The sequence below is a fragment of the Schistocerca americana genome, chromosome 1 (assembly GCF_021461395.2).
Source record: "Schistocerca americana isolate TAMUIC-IGC-003095 chromosome 1, iqSchAmer2.1, whole genome shotgun sequence".
NCBI lineage: Eukaryota > Metazoa > Arthropoda > Insecta > Orthoptera > Acrididae > Schistocerca > Schistocerca americana.
Window position 1 is genome coordinate 1,111,278,689 of NC_060119.1, and position 12,925 is coordinate 1,111,291,613.

Below are 12,925 nucleotides of genomic sequence, written 5' to 3' on the forward strand. Positions count from 1 at the left end.
CAATTGAAAGCGTCTGGTCAATGGTGGCCGAGCAACTGGCTCGTCACAATACGCCAGTCACTACTCTTGATGAACTGTTGTATTGTGTTGTAGCTGCATGGGCAGCTGTACCTGTACACACCATCCGAGCTCTGTTTGACTAAATGACCAGGCGTATCAAGGCCGTTATTACGGCCAGAGGTGGTTGTTCTGGGTACTGATTTCTCAGGATCTCTATACCCAAATTACGTGAAAATCTAATCACATGTCAGTTCTAGTATGATATATTTGTCCAATGAATACCCGTTTATCATCTGCATTTCTTCTTGGTGTGGCAATTTTAATGGCCAGTAGTGTACTTTTGAGCTTATAACAACGATTTCATGCGATTTCTTACAACCGCCCAACACGGTGGTCGACGATCCCTGTCCACCAGTACATGAGGGTTGTCTGGTATTGCTTTAACTGTGGTTGTTCCTTCACGTTTCCACTTAGCTATAGCATTGCCAACAGTCGGTTTGGACAGCTTTATAAGAGTCGAAATGTTCCTAATGGATTTGTAGTTAATATTACATGGGCTAGTTAGTCCATATTCGAAATTACTGAGCTCTCCTGACCAACCCATTCTGCTGTAACTGTTTCTCTGCTGACAGCACAGTACTTCCCACTTCATTTTATACTGGCGGATCCTCCTCTCACGACGTCTAATTGTCAATTCCACGTTACTTAAGAGTGCCTCGATAACTTTGATCAGATAGCGTATGTATCAGCGAGCAATTCGTGCTGTTGAACACTGGCAACCACTGAGTGGGAGATCTTCAATACTGCGCGTCTTACGATAGTGCCTGAATTTTCGAATGGCGTCACACCATGTGCGCCAATTCGGTGGGCAATGTACAATGCTCTGAACCCTGCTTGCTGTAAAGTGACAAAGGGGGTATGGACTAATAACCAGCCCAGCTAGCCGCACGGCTAACGCACTTTTTCTCGAGTGGGATGGCGTGCCGGTCCCTGGCACGAATTCGCCCGGGAGATTCATGTTGAAGTCCAGTGCGCCGGCCAGCCTGTGGATGGTTTTTAAGGAGGTTTTCCATCTATCTCGGTGAATGTGGACTGGTTCCCCTTATTCCGCCTTATTGCCATGTAAACACCATTTCCACATACGTGTACACCATAATTATTTTACGACGGTCACTCCAAAAGAAATGCACACTATTTTTTTAAAAATCCATCTTTTATTCTACATGTTTGAAAGTTTTACAGTGTATAGATACATCCTTTAGGAACAATATTTTCATTTCTCCACATTATTTCCACCCCACTCAACTGCCTTACACCATCTTGGAGCCAGCACCTGTATACCCGAACGGTACAATTCTGGACCAGCTTGTTGGAGCCACTGATTGGCAGCGTGCACAAGGGAGTCATAATCTTCAAACCTTGTTCCACGAAGAGAGTCTTTCAATTTCCCAAAGAGACGATAGTCACATGGAGCCAGGTCAGGACTGTAAGGTGCGTGTTTCAGTGTTGTCCATCCGAGTTCTGTGATCTCTTCCATAGTTTTTTGACTGACATAGGCCGTGAATTGTCGTGCAACAGCAAAACATCCTGCTTTTGCCGATGTGGTCGTACAAGACTCAGCCGAGCTTGAAGTTTTTCAGTGTCGTCACATAGGCATCAGAATTTATGGTGGTTCCACGTGGCACGATGTCCAATCGGGAAACACCATAGCCATAACTTTTCCAGCAGAGGGTGTGGTTTTGAATTTTTTTTCTTGGGTGAATTTGCATGATACCGCTCCATTAATAGCCTCTTTGTCTCTGGTGAAAAATTAGGGAGCCATGTTTCATCACCTGTCATAATTCTTCCAAGAAATTCATCTCCACCATTCTTGTACTGTTCCAAAAGTTTGCTGCATACCGTTTTTCTTGTTTCTTTGTGAGCCACTGTCTACATCCTGGGAACCCACCTGGCACAAACCTTTTTTAACGCTAACACTTTCAGTATTCTGCAAACACTTCCTTCCCCTATCCCAAATAGCGTGACAATTTGTTCACTGTGATGCGTCTGTCAGCAGTCACCAATTCGTTAACTCTCTGCACATTGTATGGAGCGTGTGCAGTACGAGGACTGCCACTCCAAGGACAATCCTCAATATTGCCATGCCCGCTTTCATCACGTAACTGGCTTGCTCACCGACTAACTGTACTGCGATCGACGGCAGCATCTCCATACACATTTTTCAATCTCTTGTGGATGTTTCCCACTGTCCTGTTTTCACAGCACAGGAATTCTATGATAGCACATTGCTTCTGACGAACGTCAAGTGTAGCAGCCATCTTTAAGACATGCTGTGACGGCGCCACTCACGGGAACGGGTTGAACTAAGTTTGAAAACAAGCGGGAAGGATGTATCTACACACTGTAAAACTTTCACACATGCAAAATGAAAACTGTATTTTTACAAAAATAGTGTGCCTTTCTTTTGGAGTGACCCTCGTACCATGCAAACATTTGGGGTTACACTTGTCTGGTATGAGACAATCCCAGGGGGGCCCACTGGGGATCGAACTGCACAATAACCCTGGGTTCGGTGAGGGGCGGCGGTGGGGTGAGTGGACTGCTGTATCCTGTTGTGGGGTTGTGAACCACTCAGGGCTACGGCGGGATGAAGCCTCTCCGTCGTTTCTAGATCCCCGGTTTAATACAATACAATACAATGGGCTAATAAGCCTGAAATGTGCACAAACCATATTCTCCCATTACTGAGCAAATTTAGGTTGTGTGCTTTATTTATTGTTTTTCACTTGTTGCAGAGAAGACCAGTAGGCAAAGGCTAAGCGAGTCTCAGGTCCTCCGTAAGAATGGAACAAGGTTACGAATCCTCTGACAGTGGAGTGTATGACATAGTGGACATCGCATTCCCATTTGATTACCCCCGCCAGCCCGGCAAGGATTACAGTGGCGGAGGTCCTCACCAAGAAGCGGGTGCCGGACATTCAGGATTCGTTCCCCATGGCATGTAAGTACCGAAGCTTGGTTCATACTTTATTCATTCACAGGTCAGTTTACAATCATTCTCAGGTCAGTTTCCAATGAGAAATATCAGATTAACACAACAATAAAACATAATTAAAATTTAACAAACATTCGAGCACATAAATTCGTAAATTTACTGATTTTTTAAAAATAACATTATGCGATTTGTTCAGATCTCATCACAAAACACTGCATGTTTTACACTTGCTGCTGACACTACACACACACACACACACACACACACACACACACACACACACACACACAGCCGGCCGAAGTGGCCGTGCGGTTAAAGGCGCTGCAGTCTGGAACCGCGAGTCCGCTACGGTCGCAGGTTCGAATCCTGCCTCGGGCATGGATGTTTGTGATGTCCTTAGGTTAGTTAGGTTTAACTAGTTCTAAGTTCTAGGGGACTAATGACCTCAGCAGTTGAGTCCCATAGTGCTCAGAGCCATTTGAACCACACACACACAAACACACACACACACACACACACACATCTATCTTTTCGCCTGACTGGAGGATCATGGTGATATTCTTGCCTCTCCATCGCATTCGTGGCACGTTCCCATTTGTCTGTCTGGAAAACTGAGTCTTCATCTCTCCAAAATGAAGATGGTGTGTCCAGGCAGTTGAAAGGAGAACAACATTTTCTGTCACAGGTCTTGGGCATACAGTTTTCCATTAACATACATTGTGTTCTGAAAGTGTGCTGTAGGTTGATTGGTATGGTTTAAATTTAAAGTTATTATCAGCTCCAAAATTTGTTATTGTTGTAGTGTTGTAGTCTGTGTCATTCAAGATCGTCTTTGCGTTTCTGAACATCTTTACTACTTGAGAGAAATTTTAACTGTTTCTAACATGCTGGTTCTGGCTACCTATTCGATTTTGTTAAAATGCACCATTTGTTCAGGCTAGATAGCACCTATAATATCCTTTGCCCGTGGCCAAGTTCGACTGAAAATGGGAATCGGTACAAAAATCTTGGTGTCAGACTGTAACACACCAAACTGTCACAATTATTTTCTTACTGATACTGCGAGTTTTACGCTCATTTATTCTGCTCATACATATTTGACATAATAAGAGATAAATACAGAAATACAGAACTGGGGAGGAGCTTTACAAACACTGGTTAGAGACTAAGCGTATTAGATTGCAAAGAAAATAGTCTGATAAATTGTCGTGTTCCAATGCACAGACAATTAAAAAAATTCAGACTATATCCAAGCAGTCTGCTATGAACAGTTAAGTGTGGGATATTTTTTAAATACAGTTGTTGTAGTTGTTAAATGCTTCATTTACTGTGCAACTGTCGTATTTATTAGATGATTTGTGCCACCACCATGTGTAGCCTTTCTTCTTCGAATTAGAAATGAGGTTCTTATACTTTCACGTCATCTTGTATGCTGTTATTGTTGTTATGGTCTTCAGTACTAAAAATGGCTTGATGCAGCTCTTCATACTACCCTATCCTGTGCAAGCCTCTTCATCTCTTAGCACGTGTTTGACTTCTGTTCATGGGTACACTCCAGACAAATACTTTCGGAAAAGACTTCCCATAACTTAAATCTATATTCTATGGTGACAAATTTCTTTTCTTCGGAAACGTTTTTCTTGCCACTTCCAGTCTACATTTTATACCCTCTGGTACTTCTGCCATCATAAGTTATTCTGCTGCCCAAATAGCAAAACTCATCTACTAGTTTAAGTGTCTCGTTCCCTAACCTAAATCCCCCAGCATCACATGATTTAATTCTATTACATTCAATTAACTTTGTTTTACTTCTGTTGATGTTCATCTCATATCTTCCTTTCAAGCTGCTGTCCGTTCCGTTCAACTGCTCTTCCATATCCTTTCCTTTCTCTGACAGAATTGCTATGTCATCGACAAATCTCAAATTTTTTGTTTCTTCTTCCAAATTTTTCTTTGTTTTCCTTTAATGCTGGCTCAATATACAGACTGAATAACATCGGGTGTAGGCTACAACCCTGTCTCACTCTCTTATCAACCACTGCTTACATTTCATACCCCTCAGCTCTTTTAACTGCCGCCTGGTTTCTGTACAACCTGTAAATAGCCTTTTGCTCCCTGTATTTTAACCATGCAATCTAATGAATTTCAAAGAGTGTGTTCTAGTCAACACTGTCAAAAACTTTCTCCGAATCTACAAATGCAATAAACGTTGGTATAACTTTCTTTAACATATCTTCTAAGATAAGTCGTAGGGTCACTATTGCCTCGAGTGTTCCTACGTTTCCCTGGGATCTAAATTGATTGTCTCTGAGGTCGGCTTCAACAATTTGTGTTAGTATTTTGCAAATCTTCCGTCTGCTACTGCTATACCATAACCTTAAAGTTGGATGCAGATCATAAAATGGAACTATATTGTTAAAGCAATTATGGGATAAAGCAACAGAGCAGTGTTACCCTCTGAAAGGAATTTTGTTGTGATGACCGCGATGTACCTAACGGAGGTGGCTTATCATAAGTGAAAGTTAGAATTACGTAAATATTTAAACAGAAACAAACAATAATTTACCTATCCACAGCGTCCAAATGATAATAAAAACGATCGCCAGTCTAATTTGGCATAAGAATGAGTAACATTCTTGTTCAAGGAACTGAAAATAAATAACTTCAATGGGCAAACACAGCCTATACTTTGTCACATGAGAGTGCAATGAACTCTGGCACCTGCATACAGTATGTTAACGTTAAGGTTGGAGCTGACAGAGCAGAACAAACTATTTGCATAACAGGTAACAAAACACACTATTACCTTGAGGACTTAGTCAAACTGAATGATCTCAATAAAGTTACTATTAATATTCACAGTAGAATTGCAAATTAGACATAGGTTAAATATTACTTTTCAAACAAATCCCTATTGGACATGAAATATGAGTATGGTTCACAGCAAAATTAGTTATTGTGCACAGATTAAGTCACTCACTACTAAACACCTTTCTACTAAGAATGAAAATTAAATGGAGTTCACTAACAAATTACATCTCAGTGTCTTTTGAATAAAGAAGTTACTATTTTCATAGATAGTGGTCTTTCTATTAATCATTATCTATCATGAGCACAATAGACAAACTGTGGATCCTGTTACACCATTAATATGCACTTCCGATACACGAGAGAGACAAACACTTAGCAAACATGAATATATAACTTTCCACAAACGCAGTTCACGACTTTTACTGCAGTGAGACACAATATTGACAAATTTGCTAAAAAAAACTGACTCACCTTTTAAAATTTACAACAGGCAGCACTATGATCATTAACTAAGCAAAACTTTATAAGCCTCAGTTTTAAGAACTTTTAATTTTTAAAAGTAACTGCAAATTGTCTTTATTACTGCAGTCTTCTGCTTTCAAGTCAATGATTGAATAAGTAACTTTGAATCTCCACAAAACTTTAAATTGGACTGTTTCAATCGCTGGGAGGCTTTAAAAAAGCTACATTTACTACCTCCCACAATTTTACCCAAGCCACAGTAAATCTGAATACTCCCTTCTTACCAAATATCAAACGACATTATTTAATTAACTGTTTGGCTTTGAGGCTTTTGTTTTTTCCACAACAAGGACACTCGGTAATGATATTTCAAATGGAGAGGAACCTGAGAGGTGTTGTGATAAGGAAAAAAATCAAGATAGGTACATAAATTCAGTTATAAATTACCTTATATTTGACCACACTGAAACATCCAATGAGCAGATCCTTCACTGTACATTAGTATAGTTCTTCTGTTCCATTACAGTGATTGCGCAATGTGGTGGCGAGTGCATGTTGGTAGATGGATTTTCAGGTAGAATTGCTGTTGGCGATGATAGATACCAATTCCAGAATAGTTCCAGCTCTTTATCCATCCATCCGAGGCATTGGAAAGTGCCAGGAAGAGCCTCTCTCAGAACCAGCACAATACACAACTTTTACATAAGCAGTTGATAGTTTGGTAGCTCGTCCCCAACTGACTCTTAATCCACCTCTTCTACCTATGCCAACCACAATTTGCGCGCACTGCTAAGTTCCGTTGCAGAGGGGAACCACACCATCTTTTACATACAAAATAACTAAAAGCCCTTAGTGAGGATCAGTCTTTACATAACAGCAACCAAACATGTTAAATAACACAGAACCTTTGCACATATTGACATTTGTACAAAAAATTATTTAAACAAAATTACAATTATATACATTAATTTCTTTGCGTGTTTTTGGTACTTGCATTGTTTAATTCATAAATTTCGGGCGTATTATAGTATTTGAGAGTGTAGCATCGCGTTTTAGTACCTGAATAGTGTAAATTCGCGTAGTCTCCTTCCGCCGCCAAGCAGTGTCAGCAGTGTGCAAGGAGCAGCATTACTGCATTTACTAGGCAATCTTGTATTTTAATAACCGTTTAAATTTTGTCGATTTGTTTGCGCTCTCTGTAGATTAGTTCAGACGTTCTTTGCAAAACAGTTTTTAGCATGGATAGGGACTGCAACTGCTGTGTTCGGATGCAGGCTGAGTTGGCATCCCTTCGCTCCCAGCTTCAGGCAGTGTTGGCTTCGGTCACAGAGCTTGAGGCTGTTGCCAATGGGCATCACTGTGGGGGTCTGGATGGGGGTTTGTCGGGGACGGCCAGCTCGTCCCACGCATCCCCTGATCGGACTACGACTGTGGTTGCCCGGGATACTGCCCGCATTGAGGCTGATCCCTCACCTGTGGTAGTGTGGGAGGTCGTCTCAAGGTGTGGCAGGGGGCGAAAGACATTCCGGAGGGCTGAACGGAAAGCCTCTCCAGTTTGTCTGACGAACCGGTTTCAGGCTCTGTCTCAGGCTGATACTGATCTTCGGCCTGACATGGCTGCTTGTCCTGTTCCAGAGGTTGCCCCTCAGTCTGCAAGATCCGGGCAGTCGCAGAGGGTGGGCTTACTGGTAGTTGGGAGCTCCAACGTCAGGCGCGTAATGGGGCCCCTTAGGGAAATGGCAGCAAGAGAGGGGAAGAAAACCAATGTGCACTCCGTGTGCATACCGGGGGGAGTCATTCCAGATGTGGAAAGTGTCCTTCCGGATTCCATGAAGGGTACAGGGTGCACCCATCTGCAGGTGGTCGCTCATGTCAGCACCAATGATGTGTGTCGCTATGGATTGGAGGAAATCCTCTCTGGCTTCCGGCGGCTATCTGATTTGGTGAAGACTGCCAGTCTCGCTAGCGGGATGAAAGCAGAGCTCACCATCTGCAGCATCGTCGACAGGACTGACTGCGGACCTTTGGTACAGAGCCGACTGGAGGGTCTGAATCAGAGGTTGAGACGGTTCTGTGACCGTGTGGGCTGCAGATTCCTCGACTTGCGCCATAGGGTGGTGGGGTTTCGGGTTCCGCTGTATAGGTCAGGAGTCCACTACACGCAACAAGCGGCTACACGGGTAGCAGGGGTTGTGTGGCGTGGGCTGGGCGGTTTTTTAGGTTAGATGGCCTTGGGCAAGTACAGAAAGGGCAACAGCCTCAACGGGTGCGGGGCAAAGTCAGGACATGCGGGGACCAAGCAGCAATCGGTATTGTAATTGTCAACTGTCGAAGCTGCGTTGGTAAAGTACCAGAACTTCAAGCGCTGATAGAAAGCACTGAAGCTGAAATCGTTATAGGTACAGAAAGCTGGCTTAAGCCAGAGATAAATTTTGCCGAAATTTTTACAAAGGTACAGACGGTGTTTAGAAAGGTTAGATTGCATGCAACCGGTGGTGGAGTGTTCGTCGCTGTTAGTAGTAGTTTATCCTGTAGTGAAGTAGAAGTGGATAGTTCCTGAAAATTATTATGGGTGGAGGTTACACTCAACAACCGAGCTAGGTTAATAATTGGCTCCTTTTACCGACCTCCCGACTCAGCAGCATTAGTGGCAGAACAACTGAGAGAAAATTTGGAACACATTTCACATAAATTTTCTCAGCATGTTATAGTCTTAGGTGGAGATTTCAACTTACCAGATATAGACTGGGACACTCAGATGTTTAGGACGGGTGGTAGGGACAGAGCATCGAGTGACATTATACTGAGTGCACTATCCGAAAATTACCTCGAGCAATTAAACAGAGAACCGACTCGTGGAGATAACATCTTGGACCTACTGATAACAAACAGACCCGAACTTTTCGACTCTGTATGTACAGAACAGGGAATCAGTGATCATAAGGCCGTTGCAGCATTACTGCATATGGAAGTTAATAGGAATATAAAAAAAGGGAGGAAGGTTTATCTGTTTAGCAAGAGTAATAGAAGGCAGATTTCAGACTACCTAACAGATCAAAACGAAAATCTCTGTTCCGACACTGACAATGTTGAGTGTTTATGGAAAAAGTTCAAGGCAATCGTAAAATGCGTTTTAGACAGGTACGTGCCGAGTAAAACTGTGAGGGACGGGAAAAACCCACCGTGGTACAACAACAAAGTTAGGAAACTACTGCGAAAGCAAAGAGAGCTCCACTCCAACTTTAAACGCAGCCAAAACCTCTCAGACAAACAGAAGTTAAACGATGTCAAAGTTAGCGTAAGGAGGGCATTGCGTGAAGCGTTCAGTGAATTCGAAAGTAAAATTCTATGTACCGACCTGACAGAAAATCCTAGGAAGTTCTGGTCTTACTTTAAATCAGTAAGTGGCTCGAAACAGCATATCCAGACACTACGGGATGATGATGGCATTGAAACAGAGGATGACACGCGTAAAGCTGAAATACTAAACACCTTTTTCCAAAGCTGTTTCACAGAGGAAGACCGCACTGCAGTTCCTTCTCTAAATCCTTGCACAAACGAAAAAATGGCTGACATCGAAATAAGTGTCCAAGGAATAGAAAAGCAACTGCAATCACTCAATAGAGGAAAGTCCACTGGACCTGACGGGATACCAATTCGATTCTACACAGAGTACGCGAAAGAACTTGCCCCCCTTCTAACAGCCGTGTACCGCAAGTCTCTAGAGGAACGGAGGGTTCCAAATGATTGGAAAAGAGCACAGATAGTCCCAGTCTTCAAGAAGGGTCGTCGAGCAGATGCGCAAAACTAGAGACCTATATCTCTGACGTCGATCTGTTGTAGAATTTTAGAACATGTTTTTTGCTCGAGTATCATGTCGTTTTTGGAAACCCAGAATCTACTATGTAGGAATCAACATGGATTCCGGAAACAGCGATCGTGTGAGACCCAACTCGCTTTATTTGTTCATGAGACCCAGAAAATATTAGATACAGGCTCCCAGGTAGATGCCATTTTTCTTGACTTCCGGAAGGCGTTCGATACAGTTCCGCTCTGTCGCCTAATAAACAAAGTAAGAGCCTACAGAATATCAGACCAGCTGTGTGTCTGGATTGAAGAGTTTTTAGCAAACAGAACACAGCATGTTGTTATCAATGGAGAGACGTCTACAGACGTTAAAGTAACCTCTGGCGTGCCACAGGGGAATGTTATGGGACCATTGCTTTTCACAATATATATAAATGACTTAGTAGATAGTGTCGGAAGTTCCATGCGGCTTTTCGCGGATGATGCTGTAGTATACAGAGAAGTTGCTGCATTAGAAAATTGTAGCGAAATACAGGAAGATCTGCAGCGGATAGGCACTTGGTGCAGGGAGTGGCAACTGACCCTTAACATAGACAAATGTAATGTATTGCGAATACATAGAAAGAAGGATCCTTTATTGTATGATTATATGATAGCGGAACAAACACTGGTAGCAGTTACTTCTGTAAAATATCTGGGAGTATGCGTACGGAACGATTTGAAGTGGAATGATCATATAAAACTAATTGTTGGTAAGGCGGGTACCAGGTTGAGATTCATTGGGAGAGTGCTTAGAAAATGTAGTCCATCAACAAAGGAGGTGGCTTGCAAAACACTCGTTCGACCTATACTTGAGTATTGCTCATCAGTGTGGGATCCGTACCAGGTCGGGTTGACGGAGGAGATAGAGAAGATCCAAAGAAGAGCGGCGCGTTTCGTCACTGGGTTATTTGGTAACCGTGATAGCGTTACGGAGATGTTTAATAAACTCAAGTGGCAGACTCTGCAAGAGAGGCGCTCTGCATCGCGGTGTAGCTTGCTCGCCAGGTTTCGAGAGGGTGCGTTTCTGGATGAGGTATCGAATATATTGCTTCCCCCTACTTATACTTCCCGAGGAGATCACGAATGTAAAATTAGAGAGATTAGTGCGCGCACGGAGGCTTTCAGACAGTCGTTCTTCCCGCGAACCATACGCGACTGGAACAGGAAAGGGAGGTAATGACAGTGGCACGTAAAGTGTCCTCCGCCACACACCGTTGGGTGGCTTGCGGAGTATAAATGTAGATGTAGATGTAGATGTAGAAATGAGACAAAGAATTTAAATGATAGATACACTATATTGCATAGAATCAAACCATGATATCAAAGTTTTTACAAAGAATAAAGTGAACAATTGTGCTATCAATGCAATCAAAACATTTACAGAAACTCAACGTTTTGACATTAAACATCAAACAAAAGGCAAAATAAATCAGTACAGCATTAGATATATGGTGTTACAACCTGACTTATTAAACTGATAGTTCGGTAATTTTCACACCAGTCAGCAACTGCTTTCTTTGTCATTGGAATTATTATGTTCTTCTTGAGGTCTGAGGGTATCTTACCTGTGCAGCGCAGGCTAGCCTCACGGTCTGGGCACCTTGCCACAGTTCGCGCGGCTCCCCCTGTCGGAGGTTTGAGTCCCTCCTTGGACATGGGTGTGAGTTTGTGTGTGTTGTCCTCAGCGTAATTTAGTTTAAGTAGTGTGTAAGCCTAGGGACCGATGACAGCAGCAGTTTGGTCCTATAGGGACATACCACAAATTTCCAAATATCTTACCTGTCTCTTACATCTTGTATGCCAGATAGAAGAGTTTTGTCATGACTGGCTCTCCCAAGGCTATCAGTAGTACAGACCGAATGACTTCTACTCTCTGGGGCTTGTTCCGACACGAGTCTTTCGGTGGTCTGTCAAATTCCTCCCTCCAATTTCGTCTTCATCTATGTCCTCTTCTGTTTCTATAACACACCCTTCATTATCATCTCCCGTGTATAGACACTGTATATGTCGCTTCCACCTTTCAGTTACCCCTTCTTTGCTTAGGACAGGTTTTCCATCTGAGTTCTTGATATTCATACAGCTGCTCCTCTTTTCTCCAAATGCCTCCTTAATTTTTCTGTTTACGTGAACGTCATTTGTATTATTTATTTTGCTTTACATGATCTATTTGCTCAGTCACGTTGCATATTTCAAGAATCATTTTACTTAATAATTGTGGGGATACAACCTCTCAATTTATGCCACTGGCTAGAAATCGTAATGTGGTTAACAGCCTCTCCTCGCAGTTTACAACCTCTCCCGTCACTAGTCTTTTTCGTTAAGAACGATTTGATAATATTCAGCAGCTTCGAAATCATTCATCCATTCTTAGATAATGACGAAAACCATCGGCTCTCAACTGTTTAAGCAACAGCACGTGTGTAAATTTCTTTCCTTGCCTTAGCAAATTCTCGGCTTTTTTTCGCATTGTTGCCTCTAAAACAGTCAAGGCAAACCCTGTTTTTGTTTCTGTGTAAAACCGAGCGGGATATCGTAGAATATAAACTCAATAAAACTTAAGTTAAACAAACCACAACAACAGGGCGGCGCTGTAATCGCTGACTGCAGACGGTCTGGATGTATATAGGCTGCCAGGAAATTTGTCGGTCGATTGGCCGATAAGTTGATGCGTGTGTAGGGGTCTTTACCATCCTTTACCCACCACATGCGTGATCTCAAAATCGCGCGGCACGCCTATGAGATATCTCTGTCAATAGCGTGTGTTTATAGTCGGTGGCCGAGGGAAATGCGGTTTTTCGTAGGCAGACG

The 12,925-nt window shown here is 42.7% G+C and overlaps 1 protein-coding gene across 2 annotated transcripts in view; it reads left to right on the top strand.

Moving 5' to 3' along the window:
* The window catches only part of LOC124550757 (caspase-1-like), a 189,675-nt gene that overhangs the window by 20,832 nt on the left and 155,918 nt on the right, over positions 1-12,925 (top strand). Inside the window, exon 2 of one of the 2 annotated variants that reach the window (XM_047125483.1) lies at positions 2,796-3,001. In XM_047125483.1, the coding sequence (XP_046981439.1) occupies positions 2,844-3,001 (158 nt within the window). In that variant the 5' untranslated portion in view covers positions 2,796-2,843. The remainder of the gene's footprint in view (positions 1-2,795; positions 3,002-12,925) is intronic. The other variant, XM_047125490.1, reaches the window with a different exon arrangement.